The sequence below is a fragment of the Hirundo rustica genome, chromosome 21, assembly GCF_015227805.2.
Source record: "Hirundo rustica isolate bHirRus1 chromosome 21, bHirRus1.pri.v3, whole genome shotgun sequence".
NCBI classification, from domain to species: Eukaryota; Metazoa; Chordata; class Aves; order Passeriformes; family Hirundinidae; genus Hirundo; species Hirundo rustica.
The window spans coordinates 4,352,239-4,373,427 of NC_053470.1; the positions used below are offsets into that span (position 1 = coordinate 4,352,239).

At 54.6% G+C, this 21,189-nt stretch overlaps 3 protein-coding genes across 6 annotated transcripts in view; 2 read left to right on the plus strand and 1 right to left on the minus strand.

Moving 5' to 3' along the window:
* Positions 1-9,103, minus strand: part of MED12 (mediator complex subunit 12) — a 35,175-nt gene extending 26,072 nt beyond the window's left edge. For all 3 annotated transcript variants that reach the window (XM_040083829.2, XM_040083828.2, XM_040083827.2), the window contains exons 1-9: positions 8,979-9,103; positions 8,554-8,658; positions 7,560-7,751; positions 5,755-5,914; positions 5,022-5,197; positions 4,643-4,753; positions 3,817-4,071; positions 1,837-1,983; positions 1,450-1,549 (exon numbers count right to left, since the gene is read on the minus strand). In XM_040083829.2, coding sequence (XP_039939763.1) covers positions 1,450-1,549; positions 1,837-1,983; positions 3,817-4,071; positions 4,643-4,753; positions 5,022-5,197; positions 5,755-5,914; positions 7,560-7,751; positions 8,554-8,658; positions 8,979-9,077 — 1,345 coding nt within the window. In that variant the 5' untranslated portion in view covers positions 9,078-9,103. The remainder of the gene's footprint in view (positions 1-1,449; positions 1,550-1,836; positions 1,984-3,816; positions 4,072-4,642; positions 4,754-5,021; positions 5,198-5,754; positions 5,915-7,559; positions 7,752-8,553; positions 8,659-8,978) is intronic.
* Positions 9,104-10,152: 1,049 nt separating this feature from the next.
* Positions 10,153-13,782, plus strand: IL2RG (interleukin 2 receptor subunit gamma). The gene is made up of 8 exons (XM_040084070.2): positions 10,153-10,286; positions 11,124-11,214; positions 11,453-11,640; positions 11,777-11,919; positions 12,023-12,185; positions 12,618-12,726; positions 12,798-12,882; positions 12,984-13,782. The coding sequence occupies exons 1-8, from the start codon at positions 10,166-10,168 to the stop codon at positions 13,185-13,187; spliced, it is 1,104 nt and encodes a 367-aa protein (XP_039940004.1). The 5' UTR covers positions 10,153-10,165; the 3' UTR covers positions 13,188-13,782.
* Positions 13,783-15,093: 1,311 nt separating this feature from the next.
* Positions 15,094-21,189, plus strand: LOC120762125 (sestrin-3-like). 2 transcript variants are annotated; one of them, XM_040084199.1, is made up of 9 exons: positions 15,094-15,288; positions 17,969-18,172; positions 18,378-18,560; positions 18,676-18,912; positions 18,998-19,109; positions 19,311-19,447; positions 19,802-19,992; positions 20,215-20,359; positions 20,894-21,189. In XM_040084199.1, exons 1-9 carry the CDS (start codon positions 15,223-15,225, stop codon positions 20,981-20,983), a joined length of 1,365 nt encoding a protein of 454 aa, XP_039940133.1. In that variant the 5' UTR covers positions 15,094-15,222; the 3' UTR covers positions 20,984-21,189. The 2 variants fall into 2 exon arrangements, with proteins under 2 accessions (XP_039940133.1, XP_039940135.1); XM_040084201.2 differs by having other exon boundaries at positions 15,144-15,288; positions 19,329-19,447.

Below are 21,189 nucleotides of genomic sequence, written 5' to 3' on the forward strand. Positions count from 1 at the left end.
GGGTATTAACACATGGCTCCATGGGTGGTTTTGCCACCAAAATACTGGCGTTTTTTTCTGACTATGGGAGGGCCTATACAGCACCAGGGATGCTGGACTGTTCAGTGTATGAGAAACTGGTTGGACAGTCACATCCAGATGGTAGTGGTCAAAGGGTCAGAGTCCCAACAGACATCAGTGACAAGTGGTGACACAGACAAAGATCAAGTGCACCTTCATCAAGTCTGCAGATGACACTGAGCTGTGTGGTTTTCTTGACACTCCTGAAGATGGATGACATCCAGAGGGACCTGGAGAAGCTTGAGCAGTGGCCCATGGGAATCCCATGAGGTTCAATAAGATAAAATAGAAGGTGCTGCACCTGGGGCAGGGCAACGTCCAGTATCAGTCCAGGATGGGGGATGAGCAGATGGAGAGCAGCCCTGCAGAGGACTTGGGGATGAGAGGCTGGACAGGGCCCAGCTGTGTGCACTCACAGCCCAGAAAGCCAAGTGTGTCCTGGGCTGCAGCAAAAGCCCTGTGGGCAGCAGGGGAGGGAGGGGATTCTGCCCCTCTGCCCCACCCTGGTCAGACCCCACTGCAGTGCTGCCTCCAGCTCTGGGGGCCCCATGGACCTGTTGGAGAGAGTCCAGAGGAAGCCATCAAGGTGATCAGGGAGATAGAACACCCCTCCTACGAGGAAAGGCTGGAAGAGTTGGAATTGTTCAGACTGAAGAAAAAGGCTCTAGGGTGACCTAACTGTCATCTTGCACACTAAGGGGAGGCTTACAAGAAAGACTGAGAGAAACTTTTTATAAGGGCAGGACAAAGAGTAATGGTTTTAAACTGAAGGAGGATAGACTCAGACTAGATGTTAGGAAGAAATTCTTCCCTGTGAGGGTGGTGAAGCAGTGGGACAGGTTGCCCAGAGACGTTGTGGATGCTCCATTCCTGGAAGTGCTCAAGGCCAGGCTGGATTGGTCCTGAGCAAGCAGATCTAGGGGAAGGTATCCCTGCCCACGGCAGGGAAATGGAGACCACTTGATTTTTAAGGTCCTTTCCAACCCAAACCAGTCTATGGTTCTATGAGAAGTTTCTGCAAGCTCATTGCTTGGGCTCATTGCCCAAGGAAAGCTGTACCAGTCAGGCAAGGGTCCATGCAGCTTAATATCCTGACTCTTACTGTGGCCAACAGCAGATTTTAGGGGGAAGCATCAGAGCACGGCACACAGACAAGAGTATAGTTCCCTGGTAAATATTATCAGCTTCCAGTAACAGAAACTACCCTTATACCTGGAGAAATGGACCCTTATAAGATTTTGCTCTGGAAAGAAAAACAGACATGCCTTACTGCTGACAGTAAATACAAACAGCAGTAAAGAGAAAAAAAATCAAGAACAGCCAGACAGGAGTTTTGTCAGAGTAGCACATGAATAAAGAAGAAGAAAACTTTAACCTACAGCAAGTTACCTGCAGTGGTTTCTTGACACTTGTCAAATGACCAGCGAACCTCCACAGCCTGGCCACGTTCCTTTATCTGCTGCTCAATTTCACGCAGCTTTGCTCGAACCTAGAAACAATGGACCCGTGTAAACATACAAAAGGATGCCTTAGAAGTCCTGTGAACAAAATTATCAAAAAAAAAGAGATTGACAGCAATTCTACTTAAGGTTGGATTTCGCCCGTCTTCCAAGGACATCACTGTCTGGCTTATAGCAGAATGAGAGCACTTAATTCCTAGAGAGTGAGACAACACCTCCAGATCTGCTTATCACACATGAAAAGAAAATTCTGAGAGAGCTAAGATACAGCCGTTATCCCAAACCACAAGAGTTCCCTTTTCTGAAGGCTGCTCACCTGCTGTGTAAAGGCTGAATTCCCCCCTGGCATGGGCAAGTTGGATGGGGCTATAGGCAGGTGGTCCAGTGGAGAGCCAGTCTTTATCCTGCTATCAGTCAAGGAATAATGCCACACAAGGGCACTTGGGCAACACAAAATTATACTCTGCAACAGACAGGAAAGTCAGTATCACTGAGCAAATTAAGGTCACAACAATTAAGTTAGATTTCTACAGAACTAACCACTATTTTATTCTATTGCCCAGGCACTCATTATCCTCTATACAGTATATTTACTATCTGGGTGGGTTGGTTTTTTCTGTTCTAAGCTGTTAAAGGCCCTTTGGAGCATACAAACTGACACCTTCAATGCAAAATCCAGCCCTTATGGTCCAGTAGCAGCATTTACATTAGTGACTTACAACTCTCATCAAGTGTGAAGTCTGAGATGAGATAGGTAACAGACCTAAATTAATTAAACTATTTGGTCTGATAATCACAAGTCTGATTATTATAGCAACAGTACCATGCTATATGTATTCTCACTCTTTTATGATCTTGTACACTCACATAAACACAGAAAAAACTTCACTAAACAATTCCTATGACATTCCCTTACAGTTTCTGGCTCACAAAACTGTTTTAGACACCTGAAGCAAAGAATCTGCTTATTTTGGAGCATTTCAGCAAAGATTAATTATGAATGTTCTTAGAATTATGGAAATTCTTAGAAATGCACCTGTTTCCACTGAGACACACTAAAGATCAGACCATCATTAACAAACTTCAACTCTTTAAGCAGGTTGTGTTTGAACACCAAATCAGCCCAACTTTTGAGGTGTATATACTCATCTATTTTCCTTAAAGTAAGCTCCCCAAATATAAGATTTTATATTAAAGACATGTTTTATCACATAGAAAATAAAACCTCTAAACTTCTTTGACAGAAAGCAACCAAGACTTAATAAGAATGCAAAGGGTTTATTTATAACCCTACATTGCTCTCCCTTGCTTCTAGAAAGATCCTTACTTCCAGCCAACTGTACTACAGGAATTTTCTTTTTCTCTGTCTGAGAGCTGGCTGGCTGCTTCTTGATCCTGTCAGGGCTCCTTCATTTCAAGTTTCTCTCTTGAGCAGCAGGTTCCCAAGCTTTGTGCTCTCTTCCTCTCCAACTCCTGTTCCATCCTGCACTCTCTGGAACATTCTCTGCTTTAACAAGTCTTTTCTCCCCTGCAGAAACAATCTCCACTCCTGTTGCATGGACTCACCTCACCTTGTCACTCTCCTCTTGAAGGAGAAAAACACAATCATGAATGAATGAATGCATACATTGAATAGAATTTGCCTCTCTCTGACATCAGGACAGTAAGGACTGAATCCCACAGTGTCACAACATGCCCAGATCTTCAAACATCTATCAGTAAGGCTTTGGCAACCTTGCCCTTTATTGCAATGTTTAATTACCTATAAAGATTATTAGTTTACAGTAGCTCCTTTTCACAGCCGGCTACCACTCCTAAACCACTACATTCTTTCATAAAGTGGGAGGGGCTGTTTCTTCTGTGTGCTGTTTGGTTGTTGGTTTTTTTTTTTTTCCCCCTTTTGTTCTGTGGGAACTTTTTCCCTGATGAGGGGATGTTTGTTTTTTTAAGAGTAGACAAAATTACAAAGCACTTTCATTTCTGGCATAATTTCCTTTCCTGGATGACAACCTGCTATTGATATACAAAATGGGAAATAACCCTTTCTTTCTCATCTCCTTTTTTGTAAAGCTTTCAAAGTCATTTGAGACACCTGTGAGCAGAGCAAAAGGCTCTATTCCAACACATTTTTCTTATGCAAGTCAGTCAAGAGCACTGCTACAGCACTGACGTCTGACAACAGCTCTGTAACACATCACCAAAGATAATCATGGTGTGATATTTCTGTACTTTAGAAGCTGCTGGCTCAGACTGTAATGATTTTTCTATCCCCAGAATCACCATCACTTAAACCTACCTGAAGAATGCAGCTGAGCCCGTACACCACTGGCCGGTGCTGGGGGCACAGTAATAAATCACTGAAAGGGCTGGGAGGAGGATTCCCTGCAGCTGGCTGAGGGGTGGGAGTTGAAGGAAGAGCATTCCCAGCCTGGGCAGACAGGATGTGTGGTGGGTGCCCACCAGCACCATCCAGCTGCATAGCAAGCCTGCGGGTGCAGAAGTAGGCCAGACGTCTGGACAGGTACGCAGACTGCACAAACTCTCCAGAGTACTGCAAGGGAGATGGAAGGAGGGGCAAACATCCTTGTCACAAGGAACAAAGAAAAAATCCCGACCTTCCCAAAGTACTGCACTATGTGACACTGCCTTGAAGAGGCAGTTCCTTTTTTACACAGAGCTCCTTAGCATCATGGATCACCCACTGGCTACTAAGCATCAGAAAAACCCTTGAAATGCTCTCTGGCAATGACTTAATGTATAAAAATGGACCCACACCCAGCCTTCCCAGAGCTTCAAAGGCTTGCCCGGAATCTGTTGCAAGAGAAAGAAATAAAAAAGCAGTTTCCATGTACTGGTGCACAATCAGTGGAACTACCACAGCTATGGCACGGGCAGGGACTGTGCCATAGTCCAGTGCAGGGAAAAAAGGTAAAGGAGAATAAAAACCAGAAAAGAGCAGGACTTAAAAAGACATCCTTGCATGAGCTAAGAAGGATGCTCACAGGGACACTCCCTGGTGCTCTTGATAAAAAATAACTCATTATGCCCTTAGGCAATAGGAAGGGGATGGCCAAAGCAGAAGACAGCATTCTCCTAAAGCAAGCTGAGAGTGCATTTCTCACCCGCAGCAGCAAAGGAAGGAGCATTTTCAGAAATTCATCTTCTCCTGACCGTATCTTCTCAAAGCACTCGAGGACCCATGTCAGGAATTCATGCCGGTCCAGCATGCCATCCTGCACACAGACAAAAGCAGAGCAAATGCATGAAAGTCGAAGTAACCAGCTCTAAGGTAAGGAAGAGTAGGAGCAGCTTGCACTCCAACAGTGGAAATAACTCTGGAAGTTTTCACATTTTTCTGCTACTCCTGTCATATTACTGAGCTCAGAAATGCATTTAATCCTAGTGGTCTATTCACAGAAAGAGAGCATTTTGCAGAAATAAATCACTTGGCACCCACTCCCCTTGCCCTCCTCTGCTCACATTGACCCAGCAGTCCCTCACCTGGAACATGAACATAGCCAGTTTCTCATTGTAGTCCCACTGCTTCAAAGCCTGTTCCACCTCTTGGGGCATTGGTCCTGATGGTGAACCACAGCCTTGCCCTGGGAGCTGTCTGTAGAACTCTGCAATTTTCTGCAGCTGCTCTGACAGGTACTTGGTGATGATCTGTGTCCATTCTGGAGAAAACAAGTTAGCAGTGAGCACTGTGGCAAACAGGAGCAGGAAAAAACTGGATTGTGCATAGATGGAAAGCCAAAGAAACCCAGAGCACAGTCAGGGGAACTCTTCTAGACCACAGCAATCTGGAGCAGGCCAGGATGCAAAGGATGTTGGATCCAGTAATGCTTAATGAAATTGGAAAAACAGACAGGGAGTAACATACCGAAATTCTCTAGGAATTCTCACTTGGAAAGTAGCTAATCAGTCATCACTAAATTGCAAATCAGTCTTAGTATGGTAAGAAAAAGACAGGTTAGGCAGCAAAGGAGCTCAGTAGAACTTAACAGAGAGAAAGAAAAGTGAGGCTCCCAGGAAGTATTTATGGCTGCTAAGACTTATTTTTTTCTGTGCACTTTCACAGGTGGGCCTGATTTTCAGACAGTTACATCAGAACTCAAGGAGTTATCAGCAGGAAATTTGTATGGATTTCCAGGCTACCTCTTACTAACCAAGAGCAGGCTTAGAAGGAAACAGCTGTGACGGACAAACTCAGTGCTGCACACAGAGTGCTTACCAATGAAGGGATCAATGACATGACGCTTCTTCACCTTCGTTTCCGTGATGGCAGCATAATAGGCACAAGTCATTTTGATGAGCCATGCTGCTCTCATTACTGGAACAGTGTATTTTGCCAAATATCCAAAGACTTCCTCCTTCTTGCTAAAGATGGGCACCTGAAATGAAATGGAGAGGGAAAACTGAACCAAGCAGACAGAATAAGAACTGAAGCAGCTAAAGCAGCTACACCTGCTGCAGGCGTGGAAAAGGTAAAAAGGGAACAGAGCAGCACAGTACCTCAACCTCAAAAAAACCTGCTGCCAAAATTCACCTGTGGTCAGAAAGCAACAGTACCAGAGCTGCATTTCAGTATAAACAGAAACAAAACAAATTGAAAGAAGACAGAAAATATAATTACATCACTGCAAATCCATGCCCTGAATCCTGCACACATCTTGGAGGTTTATCCCTCCAGAGAGCACATAAAGAGCTATGAAGGATAACAGGCTATGGACTGAGTCAGTAACTGAGTATCTGCCATACAAAGTGAAGACAGGACTCTTCACTTTGTATACAAAACCAGTGGTTACAGAAGTCTCACAATATCATGAATACTCAACAGGAGACTGCGAGAAACAGGGAACTGAGTACACAGTAGGAAGGAGTTTGTTAGTCCAAGATTCAAAATTCAAGATACAACACAGGAGGATCCCAGTGATTTCGTCAGACTGCAGGACTACAAACCAGGAAGCAATAACATATCACAGGGAAAAGTACAGCTGTGGGGCTCATTTCCACACAATACTCTGGAGAACAAAAGTATGTGTGTTTTCACAGAGGAATGAAAAAAAATCATAAAAACCAGGCCCATTTGGCAGGTATGTTCAAGTCCCTGGACTACTGATGCTCATTTACCTGCTATGTTTCCTGTGTTTTTCCCCATTACTCTCTTATGCCTCCAAGTCAGAATTCTTGGCTACAGACATTCGCTCTTTCACATCTAAATTTGTGAAATGGATGGAGCTCATTGCAGGAAAACAGGGGAAATCCTTGAAAGGTTCAAGCTTTCACCATGACCTTAGGAAACTGACAGCCAAAATGCAAAGAAGGACTGAGTTTATAAAGAGTCAGATTCTGGGAAAATCTGATTATTTTCCCCCCAGGAATGACTCAGACCATTTTGCAACTGGGAGTTTGTTTTTTTCCACAGTGTCTCGTTTGTAGGCCTCCCCTGAGAGAGAGCCATCTCCCTTGCTATCAAGCCTCATAAAATGCCAGAGTAAAATCCCTCTTTCATACTCAACAGAATTTACAGCTATAAGGGAAATATCTACCCCTAGACTCCAGGACACAGAAATACTGTAGCCTGGCCAAGATCAAGTGATAGCACACACAGTCTCCCCTGCTGAAAAGGAGAAACATCTCACTGCAAAAGAAGTCTGGCAAGTCATTCAGGTGACTATTTTCAGTAATTCTCACTACGGCTTTTGAGAACTTGAAAAACACTCCACAACAGAAATGTCCTAATCTAAACAACAGCGGCAGCTCTTCAGAAAAACAACTGAACCTTAAATCACTCATGTCTTACAAGCCAAAAGGCAAAGCTGAACACACCTCCAAATAACAGACAAGAGACCAGCTCTCGAAGTGTGGATGACTACAGTCATGGCACTACAAATCCCACATCCACTCCTCAAGCTGAAAGCTCACCAGATATATAGACAAGAAACTTCTCCAAACAGTAAAGACCTTCAGAAAACCTCCAGAAACAAGCACAGATTAAATTCTCTGTCCTCCCAGGCTGCCTCTCCTGTAACACACCTTCTTAGCAAGATGAGTGAGGGGCTTAGTTCCAGCCAGATCTGTGAACCAGTTGTTTATGGCACTCTGAGAACGTGCTGTCACCAGCCAAAAGTTATCCTTCTGATTGACCTGGGGTTTCCTTCTCCCCGTGTCAGGCAGGGTGTTGCACCGCAGCTTCTCTGCAATAATACTGCTAAAATTTGAGCTGATCTGGAAGAGAAGAAATAAAAAAAATTACATTTCAGATGTCAAAGACCTGAACAGTGTGCTTAAAATACAATTTTTCATTCCTACCAGAAGTCTCACCAGTATCAACTTTTGAAACGCAATATGACTGCCAGTAACTCCTTCGTTATACTTGCAGAGATGAATGGGTCTAGACAACTCATACAACAACCAAGCAAGGACTCAAGCTGAGATGGACACAACCCCTTAAAAATACTTGTCAAACCAGACAGAAGGCATCTCAGACAGATGTCAGCCAAGGAAAACAAATATCCTGTGATTATTGATTGTGTTCCAACCTAGGTCATTACTAGTTGTTTTGTCAGGAAGTCAACATCTTGATCTCAGAGACTGGAAAAATGGAGTTGAAACCTATTATATAACTCCCATTTTTAAACTTCCAGATGTCTCAAGAAATCATACTTTTACCATGGCCATCATGTAACCAAACCAATAAGGAGTTTCCCTCTCCTACTACCATAGCCTGTACTTTAATTACAGAATTTAAGGAGTCTTAGATGCTGGCTTAACAAGCACTGCAGACACAGACCTGCCCCTAAGACGCACTGAGCCAGACAAGAACCCGCTCTCTCAGAGGTGAGACACAGTTCTAAACGAAAGCAGAACTTGGACTCTAGAGAAACAGAGGGTGAAGTCTTAAAAACACCCATACGAAAGGCAAAGATTTCCTAGTTCTCGACACAGGGAAGGAACAAGACCCAGGACTATCAGCATCCAGCAGCCTGCCCTGCGAAACCCGCCCCTCGACCGTCGGGACGTCTCTCACCTTCGCCGGGTTGAAATTGACATTTTTGGCACTGCCGTGCTCGTCCCCAGAGACCGCCGGCTGGTTGTTGAAGCCTTGCTTGACATTCAGCGCAGTCAGCTCATCCTGCGGGGGAAGGACGGTCAGCAGGGCCCCTCCGCGCCCACCGCCGCAGCCTCTGTCCCCACCGCGGGGGCTGAACCAGGCGAGGCCCGGCTGCTCCCCGACCTCCTCCAGCCCTCGCTACCAGGCACCGCCCAGGGCAGCGCCGGGACACGGGGACCGCGGCTCCCCCGGCCGGGCCGGCGCCCCGCAACCCCGGGGGACGCGGCGGGACGGGGCCCCGGCTCCCGGCCCTCGCGCCGCTAACCCGGCGCTTCGTCAGGTCCGGCCGCGGCACAGCGGTCCTGCACCCCGGGTCCCCCCAACAGGCCCGGCCCCCGCACCTCCTTCTGCTTGGGGTCCTGCGGGTAGACGTCGGGCGGGCCGAGGCGCGGGCGCTTGAGCGGGCGGTGCTCGTAGCTGAGGACGCCGAAGGCCGCCATGGCGGGCCGGCCGGGCGGGGGCGGCCGGGCCACAACAAGGGCCGCCGGGGCCGCCCGCGCATGCGCGCTGAGCGCTGCGCCGGGGCAGGTGGGCGCCGCCGGGGCCGGGCCGAAGGAGCACGGAGTGTTCCGAGCGTCGCCGGAGAGTCCCGAGTATTGCCGAAGGGTGACGAAAATTGACGGAGAGGCCCGAGTACTGCTGTGACTGGACCAAGGAAAAACGAAGAGCACCGAGCGCAGCCGGAGAGATCCGAGGGTAGCCGGAGAGAGACGAGCGTCCCCGAAGCAGGGACGAGGGAGGACAAAAAGAGCAGAGCGCTGCAGGAGAGTCCCGAGCAGTGCCGGGAGGGCCCGAGCGAAGCCGGAAAGTGTCGAAGAGGGACGGGGCAGCCCGAGGGGCGCGCGCGCGCCCCCAGGCGGAGGCGCCGCGCCGGTGGCGCGTCCGGACAGGATCACGTGACACACCGCCATCCCATTGCCCCTCGGTCCCGATTGGGGGGCACCCCCGGGACACCGGGCACCGACACCAGCCCCCGGGGACACCGGCCGTACTGTCACACACACAAAGCCCCGCTGTGACTCTCTCCCTGCAGCCGCTCCCCTCCGGCTGCCTCAGTGCCTCTCAGTGATGCTCCCGGGGATCCAGGCGGTCCGGACTTTGGGATCCCCGTCCCAGCCATGCTCCTGGGGCAGCCCAGTGGCGGTGATCCCTACAGCACGGCAGCGTCAGCCATGGGAACACGGCAGGAGGAACTGGGGGGTCCCAGAGGTGTGAGGGGTGGGAACTGAGCAGGAAAGGTGGGACGAGCTGTGAGGTGCCAGTGGAATGTGCTGTGGGGTCGCAGTGGGTTAGCTGTGGTATCCTAGTGGGATGTGCCATGGAGTTCCACTGGGATGTGCCATGGAGTTCCACTGGGATGTGCCATGGGGTCCCACTGGGATGCGCCATGGGGTCCCACTGGGATGAGCCATGGTCCCCGTGAGGTGGCCATGGGGCAGCACGTAGCGTGGGCCCCCGGGGCAGGCGGTGCCATGGGGCAGGAAGCAGAGTGGTGCGGAAGTCGGCAGCCCCGGGTGAAGCTGTTCACATGCGTGCCTGCTCAGCAGCCCCCATGGCGGCTCCTGGCACCTTCCTCGTGCCTGTCCTCCTCCTCCTCCTCCTCCCCTGTGGGCCGGGTCCCTACCCTGCTGCTGCCCACAGCCACCCAGGTAAGGGGGCACATGGGAAGGGCACGGGCCCCTTCTGTGGGTGAGCCCGGGGACTGGAGCTCCCCGGTGATGGCGGGCGAGGACAGGATGTGGGGCTGTGTGGGCTGGCGCGCTGTTGTGGCACACGCCAGGGACCCTGCGACCTCTGATGTGTCCCAGGACCTGCGGCACGCAGGGGGCCCCTTGCAGTGGGGCTGCCAGGAGGGTCAGGCTGTACCAGGGGGGTGTTGGGGGGGTGTTCTTGCACCCACTGCAGTGTTAGGACGTTTCTGACTCCACCAGCCCCTTGGCTACTAGTCCTGCAGTGCTCCTGCCCCATCACTCTACGGACAGATCCTACTGGTCCGTGCTACGTGTGGGTGCTGGCCAGGATGGTCAGCGGATCTGCACCAGCTGCCCTTTCCTTCCTGCTCACCTCAATAGTGCTGTGCGCAGGAAGGGGACAGGACACAGAAGCTTTTCTTTCCACCCGGCGCTCTCATCCTGGCCACTGTTTTCTGAGAAAAAAATCCACTCCTTGTCTGGCTGTCAGTAAAACAACAGCTTTCTGTGGAAAAAGCTCCTCTCCTTGTGCTTTCTGGGCTTGTGGGACGGTGCTCTCCATCTCCACGTGTAGAAACAGCCTGTTTGCTCCAGTGTGTTACATTACAACCCAGGAAAGCTCGACTCTGCCTTTCTCCTGCCTCAGTGCTGGCTGATGAGTTTGTTTGGTTCACACAGAGGGAGGCTCATAGAGATATGCAGGGATCTGGCATGTGCCATGTCTCTCTGGTGCACCCCTGGGCCCTGGCACAGCCCCCCACGACTGCCATGCCCAGCAGTGTCTGTTGTTCGCAGGGGTGGAGTGTGTCCTCTTTAACGAGGAGTACATGACCTGCATGTGGGGCAGCACAGAGATGCCCACAGTCAACTACTCCCTCTTCTACTGGTAGGTGCTTCTGCCCCACGGCCAGTCCTACCGCAGTGTCCAGCAGTGGGTCCCTGTGCAGGGGGGCTGCTGCCAACATTGCTGGTCCTGGCATCGGGCTGCTCCTCCTCCCCAAGCCCAGGGTGGGGCAGGCTCTGTCTCCAGGGCAAGCAGGACGGGGTGTGCTGGGGAGAGGGGTCCCGGTGAGGGCTGGGGCATGGGAGGCTTTGGGGAGTCCTGGCAATCCACTGTGGCACAGGTACAAGAACATGTCTGACAAGGTGGTGGAGTGCAAGCACTACCTGCAGGACAAGGGTGTCAGGGTCGGCTGCCACTTCAAGCAGAACGAGCTCATCCAGTTCCAGCCTTTCCATGTTCTCATCAATGCCAGTGTTGGTGGCAAGACCCTGGAGATCCCCAGCAAGCGCATGTTACTACAGGACTTGGGTACAGAGTGGTGGGGGGACCCCCCTTTCCTCTGCAAAGCTGTGGGTTCTCAGAGCTCTCCTGTGAGCTCCCAGCTGGCAGCAGGGCCACTGGGGCACGGGACCAGCCCTCACTGGGCATTATCTGTCCCTTGCAGTGAAACCAGAGGCTCCTGTCAACCTGACCATCCGCAACATGAGCAACAATCAGCTGCAGCTGACCTGGGCCTCTCCCTACCCCAAAGAGAGGTGCCTGGAACATGCTGTCAAGTACAAGAGCAACAAGGACACCAGCTGGACGGTGAGAGCCCTGGGCACTGCACCCTTGTGGCTGTGCCTGGGTGAGCTGTGCACCAGCCTCTGAGGTGATCCCAGCCAGCAGCACGGGGCTTGTGTCTCTGCAGGAGCTCTCGGTGAATGGAGATGTCTTCTCCTTACCCAGCGTGGACTATGAGAAGTCCTACACCTTCTACGTGCGCAGCAAGATCAACAAATTCTGTGGTAGCACCCAGTTCTGGAGCGAGTGGAGCGTTCCTGTCATCTGGGGCAGCAACTCCACCAGCCAGGGTATGTTCTGAGGGCTGCAGTGGGATAGGGTGGGATAGACTGGAGAGAAATGGCAAAGCAAACAGAGAATGACCCAAGGCAGCAGCTGTAGGGGCAAGACCCATCTGGGCATGTGGGGTGCCAGCAGCAGCATCCTTTGTACTTCCGGAAGCAAAACACACCCCACCCCACACACTCCCAGCAGTGGGAGCTGCTGACTTTTGCCAGGGGCTTCTTAGCACTGGGGGGCATGGCTGGGCCAGGACAGGATCACCAGCTAGTTATGGTGACAGGATGGCAGGGCCTGGGGACAAGCCCCTTCTCCATCCTCTGTTCCCAGCCGAGCCCTGCCATGAGCCATGCCACGGCCACCCACAAAAGGCCATCAGCAGCCCCACCCCACTGCCATGGTGGTGTGCTGTCTGGGGTCAGTGCCAGCCCTGCTCTTTCCAGGCACGGTGGAGGAATGGCTGCACTGGTTTGGGATCCGCACCGTCCTGGTCCCCATTGCCTCCTGCCTGCTCCTGCTGGTCCTTGTCATCCTGCTGGTGCGCATGGAAAGGTGAGTGTGGGGAGCTGACCGGGGGCAGCAGCACTGGGGTTCTTCTCCTCTAACACACCTCTCCTGAACAGGGTATGGGTCATCCTGATGCCCCGAATTCCCAACCCCAGCAAGAATTTTGATGAGCTGTTCATCACGCACAATGGCAATTTCCAGGTAAGGCGCTGCAGGCAGCCCTGCCCTGGGCTCACCCCTGCTGCGTGGGGTTGGGGCTGGGCTGGGTGGTGGCTCCTCTCACCCTGCTCTGCTCCCTGGAGGAATGGGCTGGAGTCCCCAAAGATGTCGTGGAGAGCTTCAAGCCCAACTACAGCGAGAACATCTGCTATGTGACTGAGCTGCCACCCAAGGACAGCCATGAGCCCCTCTGGGACAGCAGCAACCATGCACCACCTGCAATGCCCGGGCCCCCAGCCGCCCCCAGTGAGCACAGCCCCTACCAGAACAGCTACGGGAGAGTGTGACGCACTCCTGCACCCCTGCATCCCCCATTCTCCACAGCTTTGCTGCACAAACCTTACCTCTCCTTGGGCCCTGCTCCCTGCTCCTGCACTGGAACCCCAGTCTTGCTTCCTGCCAAGCTCCCCTCCCTGCTTCAAAGTGCCCACAAGCCCACCCAGGGACATGTCCTGGTGAGAGGGCAGCTGCAGCTGAGCAGGCAGGGGCCACTGGCCAACTGATGGGGACACACAGGATGCATGTGTGGGGGGCCAAGTGTGGAAAAATACGGAAAGATAGGCAAGAAAGATTGTAAACATGCTCAAGTGCCTTGCAGTTGATGTAGAAAAATATACCATAATCATCGTTGTTTAGCTTTGTGTGTTCAGTAAGTAGAACTTCTGTGTTTAGATAACATGGGGCTGTGATAGACTTAGTGGCACCTTATTTAACATGCTTGAGATTCCTGGCCTGCTGTGGGAAAGATCAAATCACAGTGGTAAACCACAACGGCACAAATCCTTGATAAACAGGCAAAAACAGCAGGTTCAGTGATCCTCTAGGGTGGACCAAGATCCACAGTGCCTGCATCCCTGCTTATGTGCCTCTGCCTGGGTGCTGCTTGGGGAATCCTCCAGCCAGTGAGGTAATGAAAATAAATTTCCTCTTCGCCTTTCATCCGTGGTTTTGTGGTTGTTCCTGTGTCCTGCCTGTGCTGGCTCAGACAACAAGCCACTGTGCCATCCTGGCAGTTCCCTCAAGGTCTCGCTTCTCCTTTCCCTGTGTCCCCAGTTTACAGTGGCAGTAAAGCTCTGCCCACCAGGGGTTTGCCCAGGCTCATCTTGCAGGGTGTGGGGAAAGCACCAGTGGAGTCCCAACTCCTGAACACCTCTGACCTCTCACACAGTGAGGCAGGGGCCGGTCCTACTGTCCCAGCCCTGCTGTCCCAGGCTCACAGTGGCAGCACGTTCATCAGTCAACACCAAGCACATGGATGAGTCCCCTCCTGGCTGTCTCACAGGGCTCCCTGCGCACTCGGGCAATGCGCTATGACCTCACTGGGCAGTGGGCTCTGCTCTGGGCTCTCCAGCCACTTCCAGGGCTACCTGCAGCCCCCAGCCACTGCTGCTGTCCCTGGGCATGACCTGACCTTTCTGAACAACACTGACTGCAGCCCCCTGCAGCTGCTCTTACAGAATCCCAGACTCAGTTATGTTGGAGAAGACTCTGGAGATCGTGGAGTCCAGCCTCTGTCCAAACACCACCTTGTCAACCAGACCATGGCACTGAGAGCCACCTCCAGTCTTTCCTTAAACACCTCCAGGGACAGTGACTCCACCACCTACCTGGGCAGTCTAATCCAGTGTCTCATCACCCTTTCTGGGAAGAAATTCCTCCTCATGCCCAACCTCAACCTTCCCCGGGCAGAGGGACATGAGACCATCCCCCCTCATCCTATCACTGTTTGCTTGGGGGAAGAGTGGGACCCTCATCCAGACCCTGTGACAGCCAGATTGTGGTACAGCGGGACCATGGCATAGTGGGACCGTGGCACAGCGGGACTCTGGCACAGAGGAAGGCACTCTGGCACAGCCGGACCCTGTCCCAGTGGTACCCTGGCACAGTGGTACCCCTCGGACAGACAGACCCTGGCCCAGTGGGACCATGGCACACAGGGACTCTGGCACAGCCAGACCCTGGCCCAGCAGGACCCTCGGACAGCCAGACCCTGGCCCAGCGGGCCCGAGATGGGGGTCCCCGGCTTTGTTCCCCCCCGCGCCCCGCGGTGCCCGGAGGGGAGCAGCGCCCCCCAGCGGCGGGGCACCCCTGATGGGGGCGTGGCCCGCGCCCGGCCCCGGTAACTTTCCAGCCCTGCCCACGTGGTGCGGCGGCGGCCGCCCCCTGGCGGCGGCGATTGGCGCAGGCGGGCCCGCCCCCCGTGCCTGCCGCGGTGCCGGCTCTGCGCTGCCGGCGGCCGCACCGGGCGGGGGCACCGGCACCGGGCACCGGGCACCGGGACTGCGCTCGGCACGGCTCGGCACGGCACAGCACGGGCTCACCATGATCGTGTGTCCCCAGAGCGTGGAGCACCCCCGAGGAAGCCGATGCCAGCGGCTGCCGGGGCAGGTAGGACCCGCCCCGCCGCCACCACCACCGGAGCCCGTACAGGAGCACCGGGCTTCGCCCTGCTCGCCGCCACCGGGCCGGCACGGCTGCGGCAGCAGCAGGCCGGGACATTCCCGCTGCCCGCTGGCGGTGCGCGGGGAAGGCGAGGCTACTCTCTCACGATGCCGCGCCCGGCGGCTTGGTCTTGGTCTTGACCCTGGTCCTGCTCCCGGTGCCGGTGCTGCGGTGCCGTCCCCGTCCCCTTTGTGCGGGATGCGGGAGGCGCCGTGGCTCCATCACTGCCAATCAAACTTGTTTTTCTCTCTCCGCCTGCACTGCCCGCGCCGCGCACCGGGGGCGCTGCCGCCGCCGCCGCCCGCACAATGGGGCCCCGGCTACCGGCCCCGGTTACCGGCCGCGGGCACTCGTACTTCACCCGTCCTCTCGAATACCCGGGCACAAGGCCCAGGCGAGAGGTGCCGCTGCGGCCCCGTCTCCAGCGAACGTTACCGGAGGAGCACCCGGTACCGACGGAGCCGCGGTCTCGCCGGGCGAAGGGATGAGCCCCGGCCGGGCGGGGAGCGCGGCGGAGTCCCCTGACCCCTCTCCCGCGCATCCCGGCGCTGTCCGGGCTCCTTCAACCTTCGTTATGTGTTCACGGCTGCCGGCCGGGAGCGCCGGGACACGGTTCCCCCGGCGGCTCCGTTCCCCCGGCGGGCGGGAGGGGACGAGGTTGGTGGTGGGTCCGCAGTTCAGGTGCCTGTTGGAGTGCAGGGGGCTCGGATACACGAAGATTCCCCTGGGGAGGGAGGCGATGCTGCCACAGCCCGGGACTGCGAGTGGATGCAGGGTAGGAGGAGGAGGGCTGTGGCCGAGGAGGATGAGGAAGGTGGCACTGGGGCCAGTGAGAGAGGCTGGGGAGTTAGAATTGAGGGGTTGTGGCAGGTGGTGCCGGTAGGAGACACCCTGTGCTGAGCTGGTGTATTTGGGAGTGGGCAGTTTAGCCTGGCCAGAGCCAAGGAGAAGTGGCTGTTCTGCACCTTCATCCCCCCGCCTTCCTTGATCATCTCATTCAAAGACATATCTGCCTGGTTGCTTGCTCCATCATCACCTGGACAAGCAGTGAGGAGAGCTGGCAGCACCAAAGGCTGAGCCATGGGCTGGTTGCACAGCTCCTTCCTGGGCACCACCTTTCCCCAGGGGGAGTGGAAGGGCCCCTGGCTCCTCCACCTCAGCCCTCCAGGAGGAGAATACCCTTGGGTGTCTTCATATATCTTATTTCCCTAGGCAGAGGGACTTTGTTGGGGGCTTTTGCAGTTCAGTTCTGGCTTTCATCTTCTCCTGTTGATCAGAGAAGCTGGTGCTTTTCATCTCTTTCCATTTAACTTGAGTTTTGGGGTTTTGTGGACCCCTTTTACCAGAGGAAGCGAAGAAGACACTCCAAATGTCATCAAGTAAATCTCTTGACACTCGAGCGATGGTGTTTTCACCAGAAGTGCAGGATGGTGGAAAATAGCCTGAGCTGTTTCCTGCACTGCCTGTGTGGGTGCAACTGCTCTGTGCTGCTACACATCTCGCCCCTGCTCTGTCTGCCCCTCACCCCTGGGTGCTCTGCCACGCACCCTGTAGCATTGGTGGTTTGCAGAAGTGCTCCTGGTTTTCTCCTATGCCACTGTTGTTGCCGTGCTCCGTGCTCACCATTCTTTGGGTGACTGCACTGGAGAGACAGGTGGGAGGAACAAGACAGGGGTGTCAGCAGGGCCAGAATTTCCCAGGAGAGATTTCAGTTCAAGCTTGGGAGAAGAGATGAGTCCTCTGCATCCAAGGGTGCTGCCTGGGCTCCCTCATGGGAGCAGGAGCTGTGACTTTCTGTGTGACAAGGGTCAGCGCCTGCTGTACCCGTACCTCGGGGTGGGCAGGCTGCAGGTGCAGACCATGCTGTTGGGTGGGGATTGTGGCAACACGGTTGTTGGAGCACGGCAGCTGCCTGGGCTTCTTTCCAACATCTGTGCCCTGTGTTCCCAGCACCCTTTCAGGAGGGGCTGGAGCTGTGTTGGACTGGGCCCCTGGTGCAAGGCTGGTGTGGTGCTGGGGGTGTCTGGGCCCCCCTTGCCGAGTTGCCCATCTGTGTTTTCTCTGGTGGGCACATCCAGTAGCAGCTGTGCTCTGTGCTGCAGGACCCATTCCCATGCTGTTTGCTTGGACAACGTGTGGGGAGCTCTTCTGTGTGCTCCTGATCACATGGAAGGTACCAGGACATGGTTTGCCTCTTGGCTTGCCAGGGCAGGAGCCTGGGAGTCCCTCTGCTGTTTCCACAGCTCTCTCTCATCTGGGTACTGTGCAGGAGGGTTCTGTGCTGGCAGTAAGGCAGACAGGCTGCTCCACTCTGGGATGTATTTTGTGTCATGTTTGTCCTGATCCAGCCTTGCACCACAAGAAACATCATTCTTAGTTTGGCCTTTGCTTCCACTCACCACGCAGAGCCTTCTCCTGGACAGAGACCAACCTGTGTGTCTTGCTACCTGTCCTCCCGCTACCTGTGGCACTGAGCAGTGCTCTGCTTGATAGCCATGATTGTCCCTCTGGCAGCACCAAGCTGGGAGGGGGATCTCTGCCCCTTGCAGAGCCCGGGCTTGCTTGGGGTGTGCTGCTGCAGCAGGGGCTGCTCTGGGAAGAGCTAAGCAGAGCGTGTTTCCTGCAGGTAGTGAAGATGTCCAGCAGCGACCCCGAGTGCCCCCAGTTCCTCTTTGTGAAGGTGCTGGCAAGCCGAGGGCGGCTGGAGGCGGTGACCCAGCAGATGGGCTACCACCCACAGTACCTCGACAGCTTCCTCAAGACGCAGCACTACCTGATGCACATGGATGGGCCCCTGCCCTTTGACTGCCGGCACTACATCGCCATCATGGTGAGTCCTGCTGGGAGCTGCCAGAGGGAACTGGGGGGCTCTGCTCAGCCCTGCGAGGCTCTCCTCAACCTCCAGCAGACACCCTGTTCCCCGGGCTCCTCAGCAGGGGCCAGAATCATGATGTCCTGGAGGCTGAGCGAGAGGTGGGTGTGGGATGCCTGTCCTGCTGTGGCGGTGCACGGATGTTGATGTGCTGCTCTTGCAGGCAGCGGCCCGGCATCAGTGCCGGTACCTGGTGAACCTGCACGTGCTGCAGTTCCTGCGGGCAGGGGGTGACCCCCAGTGGCTGCGTGGCCTCGAGTTCATCCCCCCCAAACTCCGCAACCTCAACGAGATCAACAAGATCCTGGCGCACCGGCCATGGCTCATCACCAAGGAGCACATTGAGGTACTGAGAAGGGCTGTGAGCCAGGGATGGCAGTGGGGACAGCAATGTCCGCAGGGGCTGCCAGCGCCCTGCCCCCCTGCCTGTGTCACATCGCTGGTCTGTCCATGTTCTGCAGAAGCTGCTGAAGATCAGCGAGTGGAGCTGGTCGCTGGCAGAGCTGGTGCACGCCGTCGTCCTCCTGGCGCACTGCCACGCGCTCGCCAGCTTTGTCTTCGGCTGTGGCTGCGAGCAGGACGAGGGGCTGGGGGGCCGAGGCTCGCTGAAGCCATTGTCACTTGGGAACCAGTGCTTCTGCGAGGCCACTGCTGGCAACAGCTACAGCCAGGAGCTGCTGCGGATCAACCGCAAGCGGGTGAGCCCCCGAGGGTGGGTCTGCAGGGGATGGGGGGGCTGCTGCTGGGAACACTGCTCTCACCCCTAGGCCTGTGTCTGTGCAGTCCCTGGACTCCTGCATGGAGCTGGATTCCCTCCGGGAACGCATGCAGCGGATCCACGTGGAGACCGAGGGCAGGGACGAGATGAGGCTGCTGCAGCAGGAGCGAGAGGAAGGTGAGGGGCAGGGAGCAGAGGTGGGTGTGCAGGGTGGGAGTTCATATGGCACACATCTGGGTGTTTGTTGCCCCTCTATGCCTTACGTTTTCCATGATGTGTGGTTCAGAGAGGCTCATGCAGGGCACAGCAAGGGCTGGCTCTCGATGCCTGACGTGGCTGGGAACAGGGCAGCTGAGCACTGCTCTGACCCATCTGCAGGGCTCTCCCCTCTTGCAGATACTGACGGGGTGGTCACCGGTGCCACCAACCTGGCATGCTACATGCAGGACCCTGACTTTGGATACCAGGACTTTGCCCGGCGCGATGAGGATCAGACACAGGTATTCAGAGTCCAGGTAAGACTCCTGCTCTCTTGGTGGGCAGCAGCTTGGGCTGCTTACTCCCCTCCCCTCCTGTAGTTGCCCATGCAGACTGGCAGAGTTGCCCATGCAGACTGGCCTTGCCTCACTAGGGCTGGGAAGAGGAAGGTGATGTCTATTCCCGAGGGTTGATGATTTTTTTTGGCATGGCCCTCATGGAGGCAATGGTCAAATTCATTCAAAAGCTGCTTGATAAGGGTTTTGGGCAGAGCCACCTCCAGAGCATGTTCACTGAATTCTTCTGCTTCCTGAGGTCTCCAGCCCTTCTTCCTGGGAACATGCTCCAAGCTCCTTTTTGCAATTGCAAAATCCTCTTGCTGTGCTCAACAGGATTACTCCTGGGAAGACCACGGCTTCTCACTGGTCAACCGGCTCTACTCTGACATTGGGCATCTCCTGGATGAGAAGTTCAGGATGGTGGATGGTCTGCAAAGCAGTGCCATGGCCAAGAGGCAGGGCTGTGAGCCCTCTGTTTTCAAGAGGGGCATCTGGAACTACATCCACTGCATGTTTGGCATTAGGTAGGGAAACCAACCTCACGGTTGAAAACGGAGCTGACCCAGGAGGGAGGAGGGTAGGGTACTCAGTCTGTCATGCAGGTGGGCATGGAGAAGGGGCAGGGGGCTTTAGGGACAGGGTTTCAGTGCCTGATGGCTGTTGCTGTGTGCCCCCCTGCCCTGTGGCTGTGCCGTGCCAGGCAGGCCAAAGGTGCTGGCCTTGACTCGCCCCTGTGCTCCCCACAGGTACGATGATTACGACTATGCAGAAGTGAATCAGCTCCTGGAGCGAATGCTCAAAGTTTACATTAAAACTGTAACCTGCTACCCAGAGAAGACAAACTCAGAAATGTTTGACAGGTTCTGGAAGCAGTTCAAGCACAGTGAAAAGGTGGGATAGCTGGCCCCTGGCTCTGGCTGTGGTGGGGCTGGGAGTGGGCAGGTGGGCTGCCTTGGGGGGTGCATGGGAGATCTTTGAGCCACCAAACCAGCCTGAGGAAGGTTGCGGGGAATGGAAACTGTCTGTTTGTACAGAGTTGGGCTTAGTGTGGGATGGGGCTGCCCACTGTGATGAGACCAGGGGCACCAGCAGCACAGGCATCTCCGAGGTCATTATCCCAGTGGTGTTTCCTGGTGAGCTCTCTGTCAAGCTGTAACTCACAGGAGTGGCTGCTGTGGGTGTCAGGAACTGTGCTGCTGCCAGCCTGGAATGCTGGTGCCAAGTATGCAGGGGACTCCCTGGCACACAGCTCTGGGAAGCAGCCACAGCCTACAGGACTAGGAGGAGGGGAAAAGGGGAGCTGCCTGAGCTGGAAAAATTGGTGTCATTTTGATGACAAAAGACTCCTCCGCCCAGGTGGGCAATTGCTTGCACCGCTGAGCACAGCCCACTTTGGCTGCCTGAACCTCTCTTCTGTTCCCCCAGGTGCACGTGAACCTGCTCATCCTGGAAGCCCGGATGCAGGCAGAGCTGCTGTACGCGCTGCAGGCCATCACCCAGTACATGATCTCCTAGACGGGAGCTGCGCTGCGGCAGGGCCGGGCGGGGCAGCCTCCTCTCCCCCTGAACTCGTGCGGGACCCGTCACGCTGGGACCGGCGGCGAGGGATTTCTTGATTTAGTTTACTTGACTGTATTGTTCCTTTTTGTTGGTTCCCCCTCCCCGCCCTGTGGGGGTCACCGAGTGGCCCTGTTACGTGCAATTACCAAACTGTGAGGCAA

Bases quoted from the DNA above. Each gene is read 5' to 3' on its own strand.
- IL2RG (XM_040084070.2), top strand. From the start codon at position 10,166: ATGCGTGCCTGCTCAGCAGCCCCCATGGCGGCTCCTGGCACCTTCCTC. The intron at 11,215-11,452 runs GTAGGTGCTTCT...ACTGTGGCACAG, and splicing joins AACTACTCCCTCTTCTACTG to GTACAAGAACATGTCTGACA. The intron at 11,641-11,776 runs GTACAGAGTGGT...TGTCCCTTGCAG, and splicing joins CATGTTACTACAGGACTTGG to TGAAACCAGAGGCTCCTGTC.
- LOC120762125 (XM_040084199.1), top strand. From the start codon at position 15,223: ATGATCGTGTGTCCCCAGAGCGTGGAGCACCCCCGAGGAAGCCGATGC. The intron at 18,913-18,997 runs GTGAGCCCCCGA...GTGTCTGTGCAG, and splicing joins TGCGGATCAACCGCAAGCGG to TCCCTGGACTCCTGCATGGA. The intron at 19,110-19,310 runs GTGAGGGGCAGG...ACCCATCTGCAG, and splicing joins GCAGCAGGAGCGAGAGGAAG to GGCTCTCCCCTCTTGCAGAT.